We start from the raw sequence: 13874 nt of genomic DNA, 5'->3' as shown, positions 1-13874 counted from the left end.
TCAAAGTTATAGGCAATTTATATGCAAATTATATGCAGGGAATCTGGCACCCCTAGTCCCAGAATTGTTTAATGGTCAGCTATCTATGAATTCTCATTGCTCTGATTTTTTCTAATTTAAAGTTTCCTATAATTAAGGAGCTTAGATAGTCTAATGGTAAGAACTTGCACTGTAATAACAAAGGCATGTGATTTGAATCCACCAGCTGCTCTGCAGGAGAAAGGGGCAGTCTCCTCCCATGTGATTCGCTGCCTCAGAAAACCCACTGGAGGGTCAGCTATGGGTTGGTTCTGACTCAGTGACACACAAAATCAACAACAACATAATTATACAAGGAAAAGAAATTTCTTGGATAAATATATTTCTTTTATGTGTTATCTTTTTATTATATACAAAAGATGAAAAAAGATTAATAATTCCTTTGTTTTGTCATTTTACTAAGATCTATTATGTTACTAATGCCTAGGTGCCTAGATCTAATTGAATGTGGAAATTAACCAACAATATTATTATTATCACATATAAGCAAAATACTACTGAAGAAGTTCAGGCACAATTTAGAAGAGGGTGTGGCGTCAGGGGTATCATTGCTCATGTCAGATGGATCCTGGCTTAAAGTAGAGAATACCAGAAGAATGTCTATTTATGCTTTATTGACTATGCAAAGGAATTTAATTGTGTGGATCATAACAAGTTATGGCTAAAGTTGAGAAGAATGAGAATCCCAGAGCACACTTGTGCACATGTGCAACTATCCCTAGACCGAGAGGCTATTGTATGAACAGAGCAAGGGAACACTACATGGCTTAACATTAAGAAAGGAGTGCCTTTGCATACCTATTGAATCTGTATGCTGAGGAAATTAACCAAGAAGCTGGATTCGATGAAGAAGAATGTGGCTTCAAGATTGGAGGGACACTCATCAACAATTTGAGTTATGCAGAAGACACAAACTTACTTGCTGAAAGTGAGGAGAATTTGAAGCACTTGTTGCAGAAGATCAAAGAAAAGAGCCTTCAAAATAGACTGCATCTCAGTGTCAAGAAAACAAACATTCTTATCACTGGACTGATAGGCAACATAATCATAGCAGGAGGAAAAAAAATTGAAACTGTCAACATCTTCGTCTTATTTAGATCCACAACCAATACCCTTGGTATCAGACATCAGGAAACCAGGAGACATACTGCTTTGGGAAAGTTTGTAGTTGGGGACCTCCCCAAATTATTGAACGGAAGTGATTTGTTTCAGGACCAAATTGTGTCTGACTCAAGCCATAGTCTTTCTGATAATTTGCGGTGCATCTGAGAACTGAACAATGAATAAGGATGGCAGAAGAAGATTTGATGCCTTTCAGCTGTGGCATTGGACAAGGGTACTGACTCTCCCATGCATTGCCAAAAGAACAATCAAATATGTGTTGGAGAAAGTGTAGCCAGAGTGCTTCTTTGAGGCAAACACGATAAAGCTTTACCTCATATACTTCAGGCATGTTGCTAGGATAGGCTATTCCTTGTAGAGGGAGCTTAGAAAGGGAGAGGGTCAGAGAAGGAAAGGAAGACCCTCAGCCAAGTGGACTTGTGATGGCTGCAATATGCTCTAGTGTGTTAGAAAGTATGAGGATGGCACAGAGTAGAACGAAGTTCAGATCTGTTGTTCCTATGGGTCATATTTGATTCCAAAGCAGCACCTAGCAACAACAACAACTGTGTTACTACTTATAAAATATATTTATTTTAATAAGGGCATGTTATGAAAATTAATGGAACTAACTGTGTAATAGTGAGGGTTTTTGTTTTGGTTTTGTGCTTGCAAGCAACAAAGCTCCCCTGGCATAAAAGAATATACAAGAATGGTGGGAGGAATTTGCAGAGTTGATGAAAAGTCTTATGAAGCAGACATGGGAGGTACTAATGTACCATTGCAGTGTTTGGTGAAAGATAGTTTACAAAGAAAGAAACTATCAGACACTTATAAAGTCCTATGTCATTTGCTTGCCGTTTAAGAGAATCAATCCAATGTAAGGTCCATTGTAAAAAAAAAAAAAAAGGAAAAGAAGATGCTTTGCCAAGAAAATAAGAGAATATAACTAAGCCTTAAACACTATGGAGCAGAGTATTACTCTGGCACAGAGGAGCTCATCATGAATTAGAGTTGATTCAACAGCAGTTGTTTTTTTGTTTAGTTATTTGGGCTTTATTTCCTTTTCTGTCTCAATATCTTTTTTCCTTGCTAAAATTTCTTATTATGTCTTGGCGACCTAAGGTGATTTGTTGTTAAGTAATATCAAGTTAGAACTAACTGTAGCTTAACTTCTAGTGTATTTTCAAAGACAGTAAATCACATACGAGGAGATTGTCTATCTTTTCTCTCACTTGGTGGTTTAATGGTAAGAAATTTCCCTGCCAACACAAAAGTGTATGGTTCAAATCCACCAACTGCTCTATGGGAAAAAGATGAACAATCTCTTCGTGTGCAATTTACTGCCTCTAAAAACCCACTGGAGGGTCTCCTAAGGGTGGTTCTCACTCAGCACATAACAACATTTTTTCTTTGGTACTGTTTCCTAGTAACATTTACTGAGTTTTAAACTGAGGCTCAGGAAGACCTTTCTGTGCATAACTATGAGAACCTCTTTCTTTCTTTTTTTTAGTCCGCTCCTCTGTAGCTCAATGAATTGCAAATTCTAGATTGATCGTACCAAACTCTACTCAACTTGGCCAACAGCTGGACTATATCTGGGGTTTCTGCACTTTTGCAAGGAAACTGATGATATGCCACAAGAGGGGTTACTTTGATTATTTATTTTCCATCTGAGGTCACAGTACTGAGGGAAAAGAAATAAGTAGAGTGAGCCTTTTCTATGTCCAAGGTCTAAAAGTTGGTTTGACTAGTGTTTCTTCTTTCTATTGATGTTGAGAGTAGTGTTATTTGTATTATTTTAATGATAATATTACTTCATGTAATATAAAAGTATAATTTCTTTCTCTTGCTGCTGTGAATACAAATAGCAGAACATATGCCAATTCAACAGTTTTAAATTATACAACTCAGTGATATTTTTACACTCTTTCAAGTGCACATCCATTCTCATCCTCCTTTTCTGAGTTGTTTCTCTTCAATTTAAAATAAACTCACTGCTCCCTAAATTTCCCATGTAATCTTTTATGTTGCTATTGTCAATTTAATCTCATTTAGATAAATCCTGAAAGAGCATTATACTAATTAAGTTCATTTGAAGAAGATTGCAGAAGATATTTTTGTTTTAAAGTTTATCTCAATGGAATATTTTTGGGATTGTCTAGCTTCCATGGCTCCTAAAAGTCTGAATACCCATAGAACTACTTTAAGTTTCAAATAAAAAGCAATTTGCTTAAGTTACATTTATAAAGCATAGTTATAATTTTATTTTAATTTGGTATCTTATAAAAAAGTGAATAAAAGTATGTTTTTATTTAGCCATTCCAGACCAGTGTAATCCTTTGCCATGCCATGAAAATGGATATATGAGCTGCAGAGATGGCCAAGCTACATTCACATGCCTTTGTAAATCAGGTTGGCAAGGAGAGAGATGTGAATTTGGTATGTACTGTAAGCCTACCTGGTCCACCTAGACTGACTTCCTGAAAAGTTCTCTAAGCTTCTTTTACTTTAAAAAGTAATTATTTCCTCCCCTTTTTTTAAGATATAAATGAATGCAAAGATCCCTCAAATATTAATGGAGGATGCAGCCAGAATTGTGAAAATACACCTGGAAGTTACCACTGTTCCTGTAAAAGTGGTTTTATGATGCTTCCAAATAAAAAAGACTGTAAAGGTAAGAGCAGGCTGGTAGAGTAAAGGAGTACTTATTATGTGAGTTTGAAACATTGCTAGGAAACTGCTCTAGGAAATTTTTTGAAAACTCTTGGGTTGTAAGTGATCTTAATTAACATATATGAATCTTCAAGTCTTATGATATTATGCTACTACCTTTTAGTTTACAGTAATAATAGCAAGAGGATTTCCTTCCCCATTGTTTTCTTACTTTGTATATGTTTCTATAAAAAAATTCATTATATGCTGATAGTTAGATTGAGTGCTAATCTTCCAAACTTTAGTTTTGCAAAAATTATTAAATCTGTTTCCCTCAATATAAGTTTTTTTTAAAGAAAAAAGATAATCAAACCCAAGCCAAAAACCTACCATAATCACAAACCTTAATAACCTCTGCCGTTAGGTTTTATCTTTCCTTATTAAAAATAACTTTCTTCTTTTTAGTATAAATCTTTTATCTTCCACTTCACTTCCAGTTGTGGTTTTGGAAAAAATGAAGACAGCGTTGTTTCCTTTCTCAGTATACATTTAAGATCATATCGTTGATCATAATATTCTTTTATTCTTTTCCAGGTTTAAATATTGCCTTTTAGTTTAGTACTTTACCACATCATTTTACTAGTTTATTTCTTTATGCTTCCCTGTCCTCCATATTTTCACTTCTTTTCTTTCTGTGTGATGCCCTTTTTGTTTGAGTTCCTCAAATCAAATCATGCTCCATGTGTTGAATATTTTTTAAAAATGCAGCCAAATTTTAAATTTACCTTCAAAAATTGGAAGGAAGTAGGAAAGATGTTTTCCTTTTTGTTTTATTTTGCTAAGTAGAAAAATACAGTACGTGAAAAAAATAAGAAAATGTAATTCTTTTAATTAGAGAGAAAGTGTAATAAATGAAAATCTTAAGCTTCTTGTTAGCTCATTATTTATCTCTCATTGATACATTCCCAAATGTTACTCGTTGTCAAGGAATGATGTCTTTCATTCTGTGTTTTGTGTTAATGAATCTGTGACATGTTTTAAATTTTAGAGTATTTAATCTTTATCCATTGATTTAATATGCATGTCAATAGGGTTACAAAAATCCTCCTATAAATAAGAATGTCTCTAATAATCAGAATTTATTTTCTTATACCTCATGTACATACTCCTTTGTCCTTGGTCAAGAGCCATAGGCAAATAGTGGTTGTGTACTGAAAAAAAGGTTGGTAGTTCAATCTTACTTGCCACTCTGTGGGAGAAACATGTGACAGTCTGCTTTCATAAATCTTTGAAGAGTTAGTCCTATGGGACAGTTTTAATGTGTCTTGTAGAGTCTTTAGGGAGGTTTGGTGGCCTAGTCTGTAGGAAATTGTTCTGATAACCTAAAGGCCATGCCTCTCTGGTGTTTCAATCCACCAGGAGCGCTGAGAGAGAAATAAAGACAGTCTCCTTCTTTGTGATTTATTTGTAGACTCAGAAAACCAGTGGAAGGTCAGCTATGAATCTGTTCCTATTCAAGAGCAATGAGCTTGAGTTTTTTAGGGTCTTTTTGAGTCAGAGCTGAACAGAAGATTCCAAAAGGCAGCACGGAATGACAAAGCAGAATATTACAAGGAAATGTGCGAGGAGCTAGAGTCAGAAAATCAAAACGGCAGAACTTGCTCAGCATTTCTTAAGCTCAAGGGACTGAAGAACAAATTCAAACCTTGAGTTGTTATAATCAAGGATGCTTTAGGCAGAATATTAAATGATCTAGGAGGTATTAAAAGAAGATGGAAGGAATATACTGAGTCATTATATTGAAAGGAATTGGCAGATACAGAAATATTTAATGAAATAACATTTGAGCAAGAGCCTATGGTGATGAAGGAAGCTGCTTTGAAGGAAATAGCAAAAAATAAGGCCCCAGGAATAGATGGTATACCAATTGACATATTTCAGCTAACAGAGCTGCCCTGGATGTGCTCACCAAGCTGTGCCAAGAAATCTGGAGAACAACCACTTGGTCAAATAACTGGAAGAGATCTATATTTGTTCCCATTCCAAAGAAGGGTGACCCAGCTGAGTGCGGAAACTACAGAACAATATCATTGATTTCGCATGCAAGCAAGATTCTACTGAAGATTATCTAAAAACGACTGGAACAGAACATCAGCAGAGAACTGCTAGAGGTCCAGGCTGGGTTTAGAAAGGGCCGTGGTGCTAGGGATATTGTAGCTGATGTTAGATGGATCTTAGCTGAAAGCAGGGAATACCAGAAGAATGTCTATCTGTGTTTCATTGATTACGCAAAGGTGTTTGATTGTGTGGATCATAACAAACTGTGGCTGACTCTGAGAAGAATGGTAATCCCAGAACATTTAATCGTGCTAATGAGAAACCTATACTTGGACCAAGAGGCAATCGTCAGAACTCAGCAGGGTAACACCGCATGGTTCAAAATTGAGAAGGGTGTACGCCAGAGATGTGTCCTATCTCCATACCTTTTCAACCTGTATGCAGAGCAGATTATCCGAGAGGCTGGGCTCTATGAGGAGAAGTGTGGCGTCAGGATTGGTGGAAGATCTATTAACAATCTGCGTTATGCAGATGACACAATCCTGCTTGCCGAAACTGAGGAGGACCTCATGCACTTGCTGCAGAGGGTCAAGGACTGCAGCCTTCAGTATTTACTGTGGCTCAATGTCAAGAAGACAAAGATTCGCACCACTGGACCAATTGGCAGCATCAGGATGGATGGTGAAGAGATTGAGATTGTTCACAGCTTCAGATTTTTCAGCTCCACGGTCAACACTCTTGGCACCAGCAGCCAGGAAATAAAAAAATGTATTGCAATGGGAAAGTGTGCTGTTAGGGACCTCTCTAAAGTACTGAAGAGCAATGGTGTCTCTCTGGTGACTAAGGTGCGCCTGATACAGGCCATGGTATTTGCAATCACTTGTTATGCATCAGAGAGTTGGACAATGACTAGGGAGGACAGAAGGAGAATTGATGCCTTTGAACTGTTTTGCTGGAGAAGAGTATTGAATGCACCCTGGAGTGCCAAGAAAACCAACAGATTCCTCCTGGAGAGGGTTAAACCAGGCTACTCCTTGGAGGCAAGGATTCTGGGGCTTCTTCTGACATACTTTGGACATGCTGTAAGGAGAGACAGGTCCTTGGAGAGGGACATCATGCTTGGTATGGTGGATGGACAGCGCAGGAGGGGAAGACCCTCTATGAGGTGGATTGATTCAGTGACCGGGGTAATCGAGATGGGCATGTCAGAGGCAATGCGATTGGCACCGGATAGAGCAGGGTTTATGGCTGTTGTACATCAGGTCGCAATATGTTGTACATATGAGTCGCAAACTACTCGACAACACGTAACAACAATAACATAACTCAGAATAATCTGGATGGCAATAGGTTTAGTTTTGAGTTGTATTTGTGAAACCTAAGTGATAAAGTACACAACTTTCAGCAGAGTATGTGTACAAAGAGCACCATTGGTTCTTAGACAATATGCAGAAATGCTTGGGATCAATTTGCCAGTAATTCTCTAAAAATAAGACTAAAACTTTTCATCAGACATTAGATGTCAGTGTAGAGCTACAAAATCACTGTACTGCAATTTGAACTTATCTGATCTCAGTTGTTTCCTATGAGATGAATCATATGAAATAATCTTAATTGTATATTTCTCTTTTCTTTGGAAGTGTGGATATAATAGTTCTTTTTAAAAAATTAAAAATTTTTATTTTGAGTTCATTTGGATTCAACTGCTATTGTAAGAAATAATAGTTATGTACTTTTTAGAGTACACATACTTTTAAAACTCAGTTTCTTCTAGTCCCAATAACTTGAGAAACTGTATCCCATACAATTCCACATTCAGAATGTTAATACTTAGGCAGTCAAGGTTCCCAGAGATCCTTCCTGTTGCCCTTTGATAGCTATTCATACTTCACGCCCCTAGTTTCCATCTCTGACTTTAGCGACCATTAATATTTTTCTCATTTCTGTAATTTTATCATTTTAAGAACTTTATATCCCAAAGACATGCTGCTCCATGAGAGAGGGATGGAGAATCTCCTATGCAATTAACTTTCTCTGAAAACCAACTGGAAGGTCAGCTATGGGTCAGTTCTGACTGGACAGAACACAACACCACCACGGACATACACATTTACAGATCAATTGTTTGTCTATTTGCAAAGAAATAATGTAGAACAGATGATGATGAGCTGCCTTCACTAAATTTTTATTGTTTGAATGAAAGTTTTTTAAGATTGGTTTTTTATTTACTCATTTATACAAATTTATCCCCCCCTTTCCTCCCCTTTCATTCCACATTTTATATCCTGTTCCAGATTGTTAGTTGAGTAATGTTTTATCATCCATTCTTTTCAAATTGACCTTCATTTCCCCTGTTCCAATGCAGTGTTCCTTACATATCTATTTCGCATAACTGTTTTAGAAGCAATGGTCTTATATAGTATTTGTGACTGACTTAATTTACTAAGCATAATATATTCTAGACTCATCCAGGTTTCATACTGTTTCTTGAGTTCTTCATTGTTTTTCAATGCTGTGTAATACTCGATCGTGCGGAACTCCATAGTTCGTTTCCCTATCTGTTTGTTTGCTGATGGACATTTAGGCTGCTTCCATCTCTTTGCTATTATGAATAATGCTACAATAAACGTGATTGTGCATACATGTTTATGCCACATCTCTGTTTTCTTTAGGGTATACTTCTAATAGTAGGGTAGGTGAGTCAAATGGTGTTTCTTTTTTTCAGTCTTCTGAAGAACCTGACTACGTTCCATAGTGACTGTACTATTTTACACTCCTCCCAGCAGCTTCATTATTTTTTGTGCATGATGATGTGGAATACATCTACAGTTAAGATCAAATTCCAAAACACCCACTTATGAACACATTATAAGCATATAGTTGAATCACTCTCCCATTTCTTTCCATAGTATGACATAGTAGATGAGAAGTCAATTAAAGTCTTTTCCTCCTTTTACATAAATACAGAAGAACATGGTCCCTATCAATATAAATCCCTATTTTTGAATCAATATATTGTATTGACTATACAATGATAGAGTTAATATTTTGTTATTGCCAGGTCACTCTCTTATCCAATTATATTAAACTAGATTGTTGTTGTTGTTGTTATGTGCCGTCGAGTCGCTTGCGACTCATAGCGACCCTATGTACAACAGCCCTAAACTCTGCTCTGTCCTGTGCCAATCGCACTGTCTCTGACACTCCCATCCTGATTACCCCAGTCACTGAATCAATCCACCTCGTAGAGGGCCTTTCCCTCCTGCACTGTCCCTCCACCCTCCCAAGCATGATGTCCTTCTCCAAGGACCGGTCTCTCCTCACAACATGTCCAAAGTATGTTAGACGGAGCCTCAGAATCCTTGCCTCCAAGGAGCCACCCGGTTTAACCCTTTCCAGGACAAATCTGTTTGTTAAACTAGAGTAAAAGTTACTAATTTAATATTTTGTATTTAACTAATATTTTTTATTTTATTTTGTTATTGCCAGGTCACGTTCTTGTCCTTTTATATAAAACTAAATTAAAAGTTACTAATCAGGGGTTCTTTATTAGCAGCATCTTTTAATGGCAAAAGTTTTGAAAGATATTTTGGTTTTCTTTATAGATGTGGACGAATGCTCTCTAATGCCAAGTATTTGTGGCTCCGCTGTGTGCAAGAATATCCCTGGAGACTTTGAATGTGAATGTCCTGAAGGCTATGAATACAATCTCATTTCAAAGTCGTGTGAAGGTAGAGTTGTAGTGATATAGCATTGTGACTGGAGAGGGGACATTAAGCACTGAGTTGAATTTTATAACAGTGGTTTTATTGAAAATCAAGTCAAATTTTCTAAATTGTAACACTTACGAACCAACTTGATTGAGTGGGCAACCACCAACCTTGTTCCAGAATGAAGTCTGTACGACACATGGTCCTTAGATTTAGTTAAATAATCTGATTGTGTAAGAGGACACCTTGTATGATGAAAGCAATACATATCTTGACATTTAAATAAAATTCAAAGGTAAAGAAGGTTTCAGTCTGAAAGGAAAATCACAGCAAAAGAAGTACCCAAGTTGAAAAATTACATTGGTGGATAAAGGAATGTGGTTAGAAATCTCAAGTTTTATTGCCAAGTTTTTCAAAGATCTGGGTAGACACAAGTGAATCATTTACTCTAAAATGGGAAATGATATAGTTTTGCTATAAATTAAAAAAATCTATAAAATGTCAACATAATAAAATGATTATTAAGATACTAGTAGACATTAGACATTTGACTGTGTGATCATAACAAATTATGGCTAACATTGAAAAGAATAGGAATCCCAGAACACTTAATTGTGCTTGTGCAAAACCTGTACATAGACCAAAACACTATTATGTGAACAGAGCAAGGCAACACTGTATTATTTGAAATTAGGAAAGGTGTGTGTCATTCTTATTCTAGTCTATGTGCTAAGCAAATTATTAGAGGACCTGCACTCTATGAAGAAGAATGTGGTTTCGGATTGGAGGAAGACCCATTAATAATCTTCATTATTGGATGATACAACCGTGCTTACTGAAAGTGAGGAGGCCTTGAAGCACATGCTACAGAAGATTAAAGACATGGATTGCATCTCAGCATCAAGAAAACAGAAATGCTCATCACTGGACCAATAAGGAACATTATGATAGATAGGAAGACCCTCAATGAGGTGGATTGACATGATGACTGCAGCTATGAGCTTGAGTGTGTCAGAGAGTGTGAGGATGACACAGGTTAGGACAGGGTTCAGATCTGTTGGTCACATGGCAGCTAACAGCAGCACAAAATATGTGAAAATACTGATGTTGTTGTTATGTGCCATCGAGTCACCTGTGACTCATAGCAACCCTGTGTACAAGAGCCCTAAACGCCGTTCTATCCTGTGCCAACCTCGCCGTCTCAGACATACTCATTCCCCACCACTCCAGTCACAGAATCGATCCGTCTCATCGAGGGTCTTCCTCTCCTGCACCGTCCCTCCACTCTCCCTAACATGAGGTCCCTCTCCAAAGACCAGTCCCTCCTTGCAACATGCCCAAAGTATGTCAGACGAAGCTTCAGAATCCTTGACTCCAACGAGCATTCTGGTTTCACCCTCTCCAGGACAAACCTGTTTGTTCTCCTAGCAGTCCATGGTATATTCAACATTCTTCTCCAGCATCACAGCTCAAAAGCATCAATTCTTTTTCTGTCATCCCTAGTCGCTGTCCATCTCTCTGATGCATAGCATGTAATTGCAAAGACTATATCCTGGATCAGGCACACCTGATCAGTCTCCAGCCTGATGTCATTGCTCTTCAGTACTCTTGCGAGGTCCCTCACAGCTGACTTTCCCAGTGCAATTTGTCTCCTGATTTCCTGGCTGCTGTTACCAAGAGCGTTGACTGTGGAACTAAGTAAACTAAAACTGTTAACTCTCTCAATCTCTTCACCATCCATGCTGATGCTGCCAGTTGGCCCAGTGGTGAGAGTCTTTGTTTTCTTGATGTTGAGTTTTACTCCATATTGAAGACTGCAGTCCTTGACCTTCTGCAGCAAGCGCTTCAGGTCCTCCTCAGTTTCAGCAATACTGACTATTGATAAGCAGTGTCAATTCTCTAATGGATATAGGATAGGTAGCCCCTTGGAGTTTGTTATTGCTTCATCTATACTGCAAAGATTACAGTCAGTCATGTGTCCAGTGTTTGTGTAAATATGTTCATGGGATTTATCAAATATATCCAAACTATCTCACTTTCTCCTTTAAATTTTCCAGAATTTAAAAATACATGCAGTATTTTGACTAACACTAATCAAACAGAAAATAATTTTAGACTATTTTTTTCTCCCAAATATATTTGTTCCTTTCAATTTTGCTCTCTTTCCTGCCACCACACACTCAACAAAAATTGCTCTCTTTTGCACCTCATTTCCATACTCCCATAACTCCAGCTGGAAATGAAAGCCTTAAGCTTTTGCAGATTTATCATCAGCCAATTTCACCTTTATTTTACTTCTATTCAGTGAATGCTAAGACTTTTAATGTATTCATGTATAATATTGTATAAATTCATTCTTACATAAATTTATATGGCATACAATTATTAATAATACTGAAGGCTCACTAAGAATTCTACGGCAGTCTCTTAAGGAAATGATATGCTATAACTTGTTGTTAGGTGTCATCAAGTTGACTACGTCTCCTGACTCTATGAACAATAAATCTGAAGTTTGCTCTACCTTGCACCATCCTTACAATCTCCTTGGTGCTCAAGCCCTTGTTGTAGTCACTGTCAGTCCATCTCATTGAAAGGTTTCCCTTCATTTGGTGACCTTCTACCTTACCCCACATGATGTTTTTTATATGGACTGGCCTCTTCTGACAAAATACCCAAAGAACGTGAGACAGGTTTTCACCATCTCTGCCTTGAAGGAATACCTTGGTTGAATTTTCTCAAGACGGGATTGTTTTGTTTTTCTTAACAGTCCATAATATAGTCAATACTCTTCATCAATACCACAATTCAAAGACATCAGTTTTTTTCCTGTCTTCTTTGTTCATTGCCCAACTTTCAGAGGCACAGGAAACAATGGAAAAAACCTAATTTGGATCAGGAACACATCTCACTATTTAAACTGCATATGCTATACTGTTGTTGTGTGCTGTCAAGTTGGAACCAACTCACACCTGACCTGCTAGTGGGTTTGCAGAGGCAGTAGACTGCATGGGAGGAGATTGTCCATCGTTGTATAGGGAGTAGCTAGCTAGTGGATTTGAATCTCCTGCTTTTGGGATTGCACTGCAGATTCTTACCACTAAGCCACCAGATAGCCCTATACTAGTGTTTATGAGTTAGAAGATTCATCAAGTTCAGAGTGTGGCCATTGAAACTGTCTAAGAAACAAATCTCTATGCACATCCAAAAACTTTTCCAACAGGGTAAAAAGGGAAGCCACAGTCTGTGAAAAAAAAATAAATATGGTAATGACATGTCTGATAAGGGATTTATATCTAGAATTTATAGAATATTCCAACACCTCAACAAGATAAAAGTAAATAACTCAGTCACAAAATGGCCACAGAATATGAAAAGACACTTTACAAAAGAAGATGTTCAGATGGCAAACAAACACATGAAGAAATGTTCAAAATCCCTAGCTCTAAGAGAAATGCAAATTAAAACAACTGTGAGATATCATCTCACCCCAGTAAAAATAGTGAGGTTCAACAGAGCAACAAACAACAAATGCTGGTGAGGTTGTGGAGAAATTGAAATCCTTATTCTTTGTTGGTGGGAGTGTAAAGTGATGCAACCATTACGGAAGACAATATGGCGCTTTCTCAAAACATTGGAAATAAAATACCATTTGACCCAGCAATTGAACTACTGGGAATATACCCTAAAAAAAACCAGAACTTCCAGCCAAACAGATATATGCACACACATGTTTATTTCTGCCATGTTCACAATAACAAAGAGATAGAAGTAACACGAGTGTCCATCAGCAAATGAATGGATAAAGAAGCAGTTGTATACTACACAATGGAATACTATACCGCACTGAAAAACCAGGAAGTCATAAAATATTATACAAAATGGGTTACCCTGGAGGACATTATAATGAGTGAATTATCTCAGTCACAAAAGGACAGATACTACATAAAGCCACTGTAAACAGGACTGACATGGGAATTGGGAGGAAACTAAGAAAAGAGGGTATAAATAATGAACACTGCATTGAAATAGATAAGGGAAAGAACTGTCTAAAAGAAATGTATGGTCCAAGCGCTGGCTGAAAATCACCTGTGACTTCATCCATAGCCACTGGTGAGAGTCAGCATCCAGAGCCATCAGGGGCTTTAAGCTCGTTGCCCACTGCTGTGGTGTGGACAGCTGAAACCCAGGCCCCGACAGGCACCTGGTGGGGGGGGAGCCCAGACTCTACTTCATGCTCTGCTGGAGAAGGAGGGACAGTCTCCTGTACCAGTCAGATCCAATTTGATGGTACACACACACACACACACACAC

The 13874-nt window shown here is 37.6% G+C and overlaps 1 protein-coding gene across 1 annotated transcript in view; it reads left to right on the top strand.

Moving 5' to 3' along the window:
- The window catches only part of PROS1 (protein S (alpha)), a 117842-nt gene that overhangs the window by 49889 nt on the left and 54079 nt on the right, over positions 1 to 13874 (top strand). Inside the window, exons 5-7 of the mRNA XM_006894146.1 lie at positions 3460 to 3582; positions 3686 to 3817; positions 9459 to 9584. Coding sequence (XP_006894208.1) covers positions 3460 to 3582; positions 3686 to 3817; positions 9459 to 9584 — 381 coding nt within the window. The remainder of the gene's footprint in view (positions 1 to 3459; positions 3583 to 3685; positions 3818 to 9458; positions 9585 to 13874) is intronic.

This window comes from Elephantulus edwardii, unplaced genomic scaffold, assembly GCF_000299155.1.
Source record: "Elephantulus edwardii isolate Elephantulus edwardi_28Jun2011 unplaced genomic scaffold, EleEdw1.0 scaffold00136, whole genome shotgun sequence".
Classification (NCBI taxonomy): Eukaryota; Metazoa; Chordata; class Mammalia; order Macroscelidea; family Macroscelididae; genus Elephantulus; species Elephantulus edwardii.
Note: the sequence above shows the minus strand (reverse complement) of the source record. Positions and strands in the feature narration are given on the sequence as shown.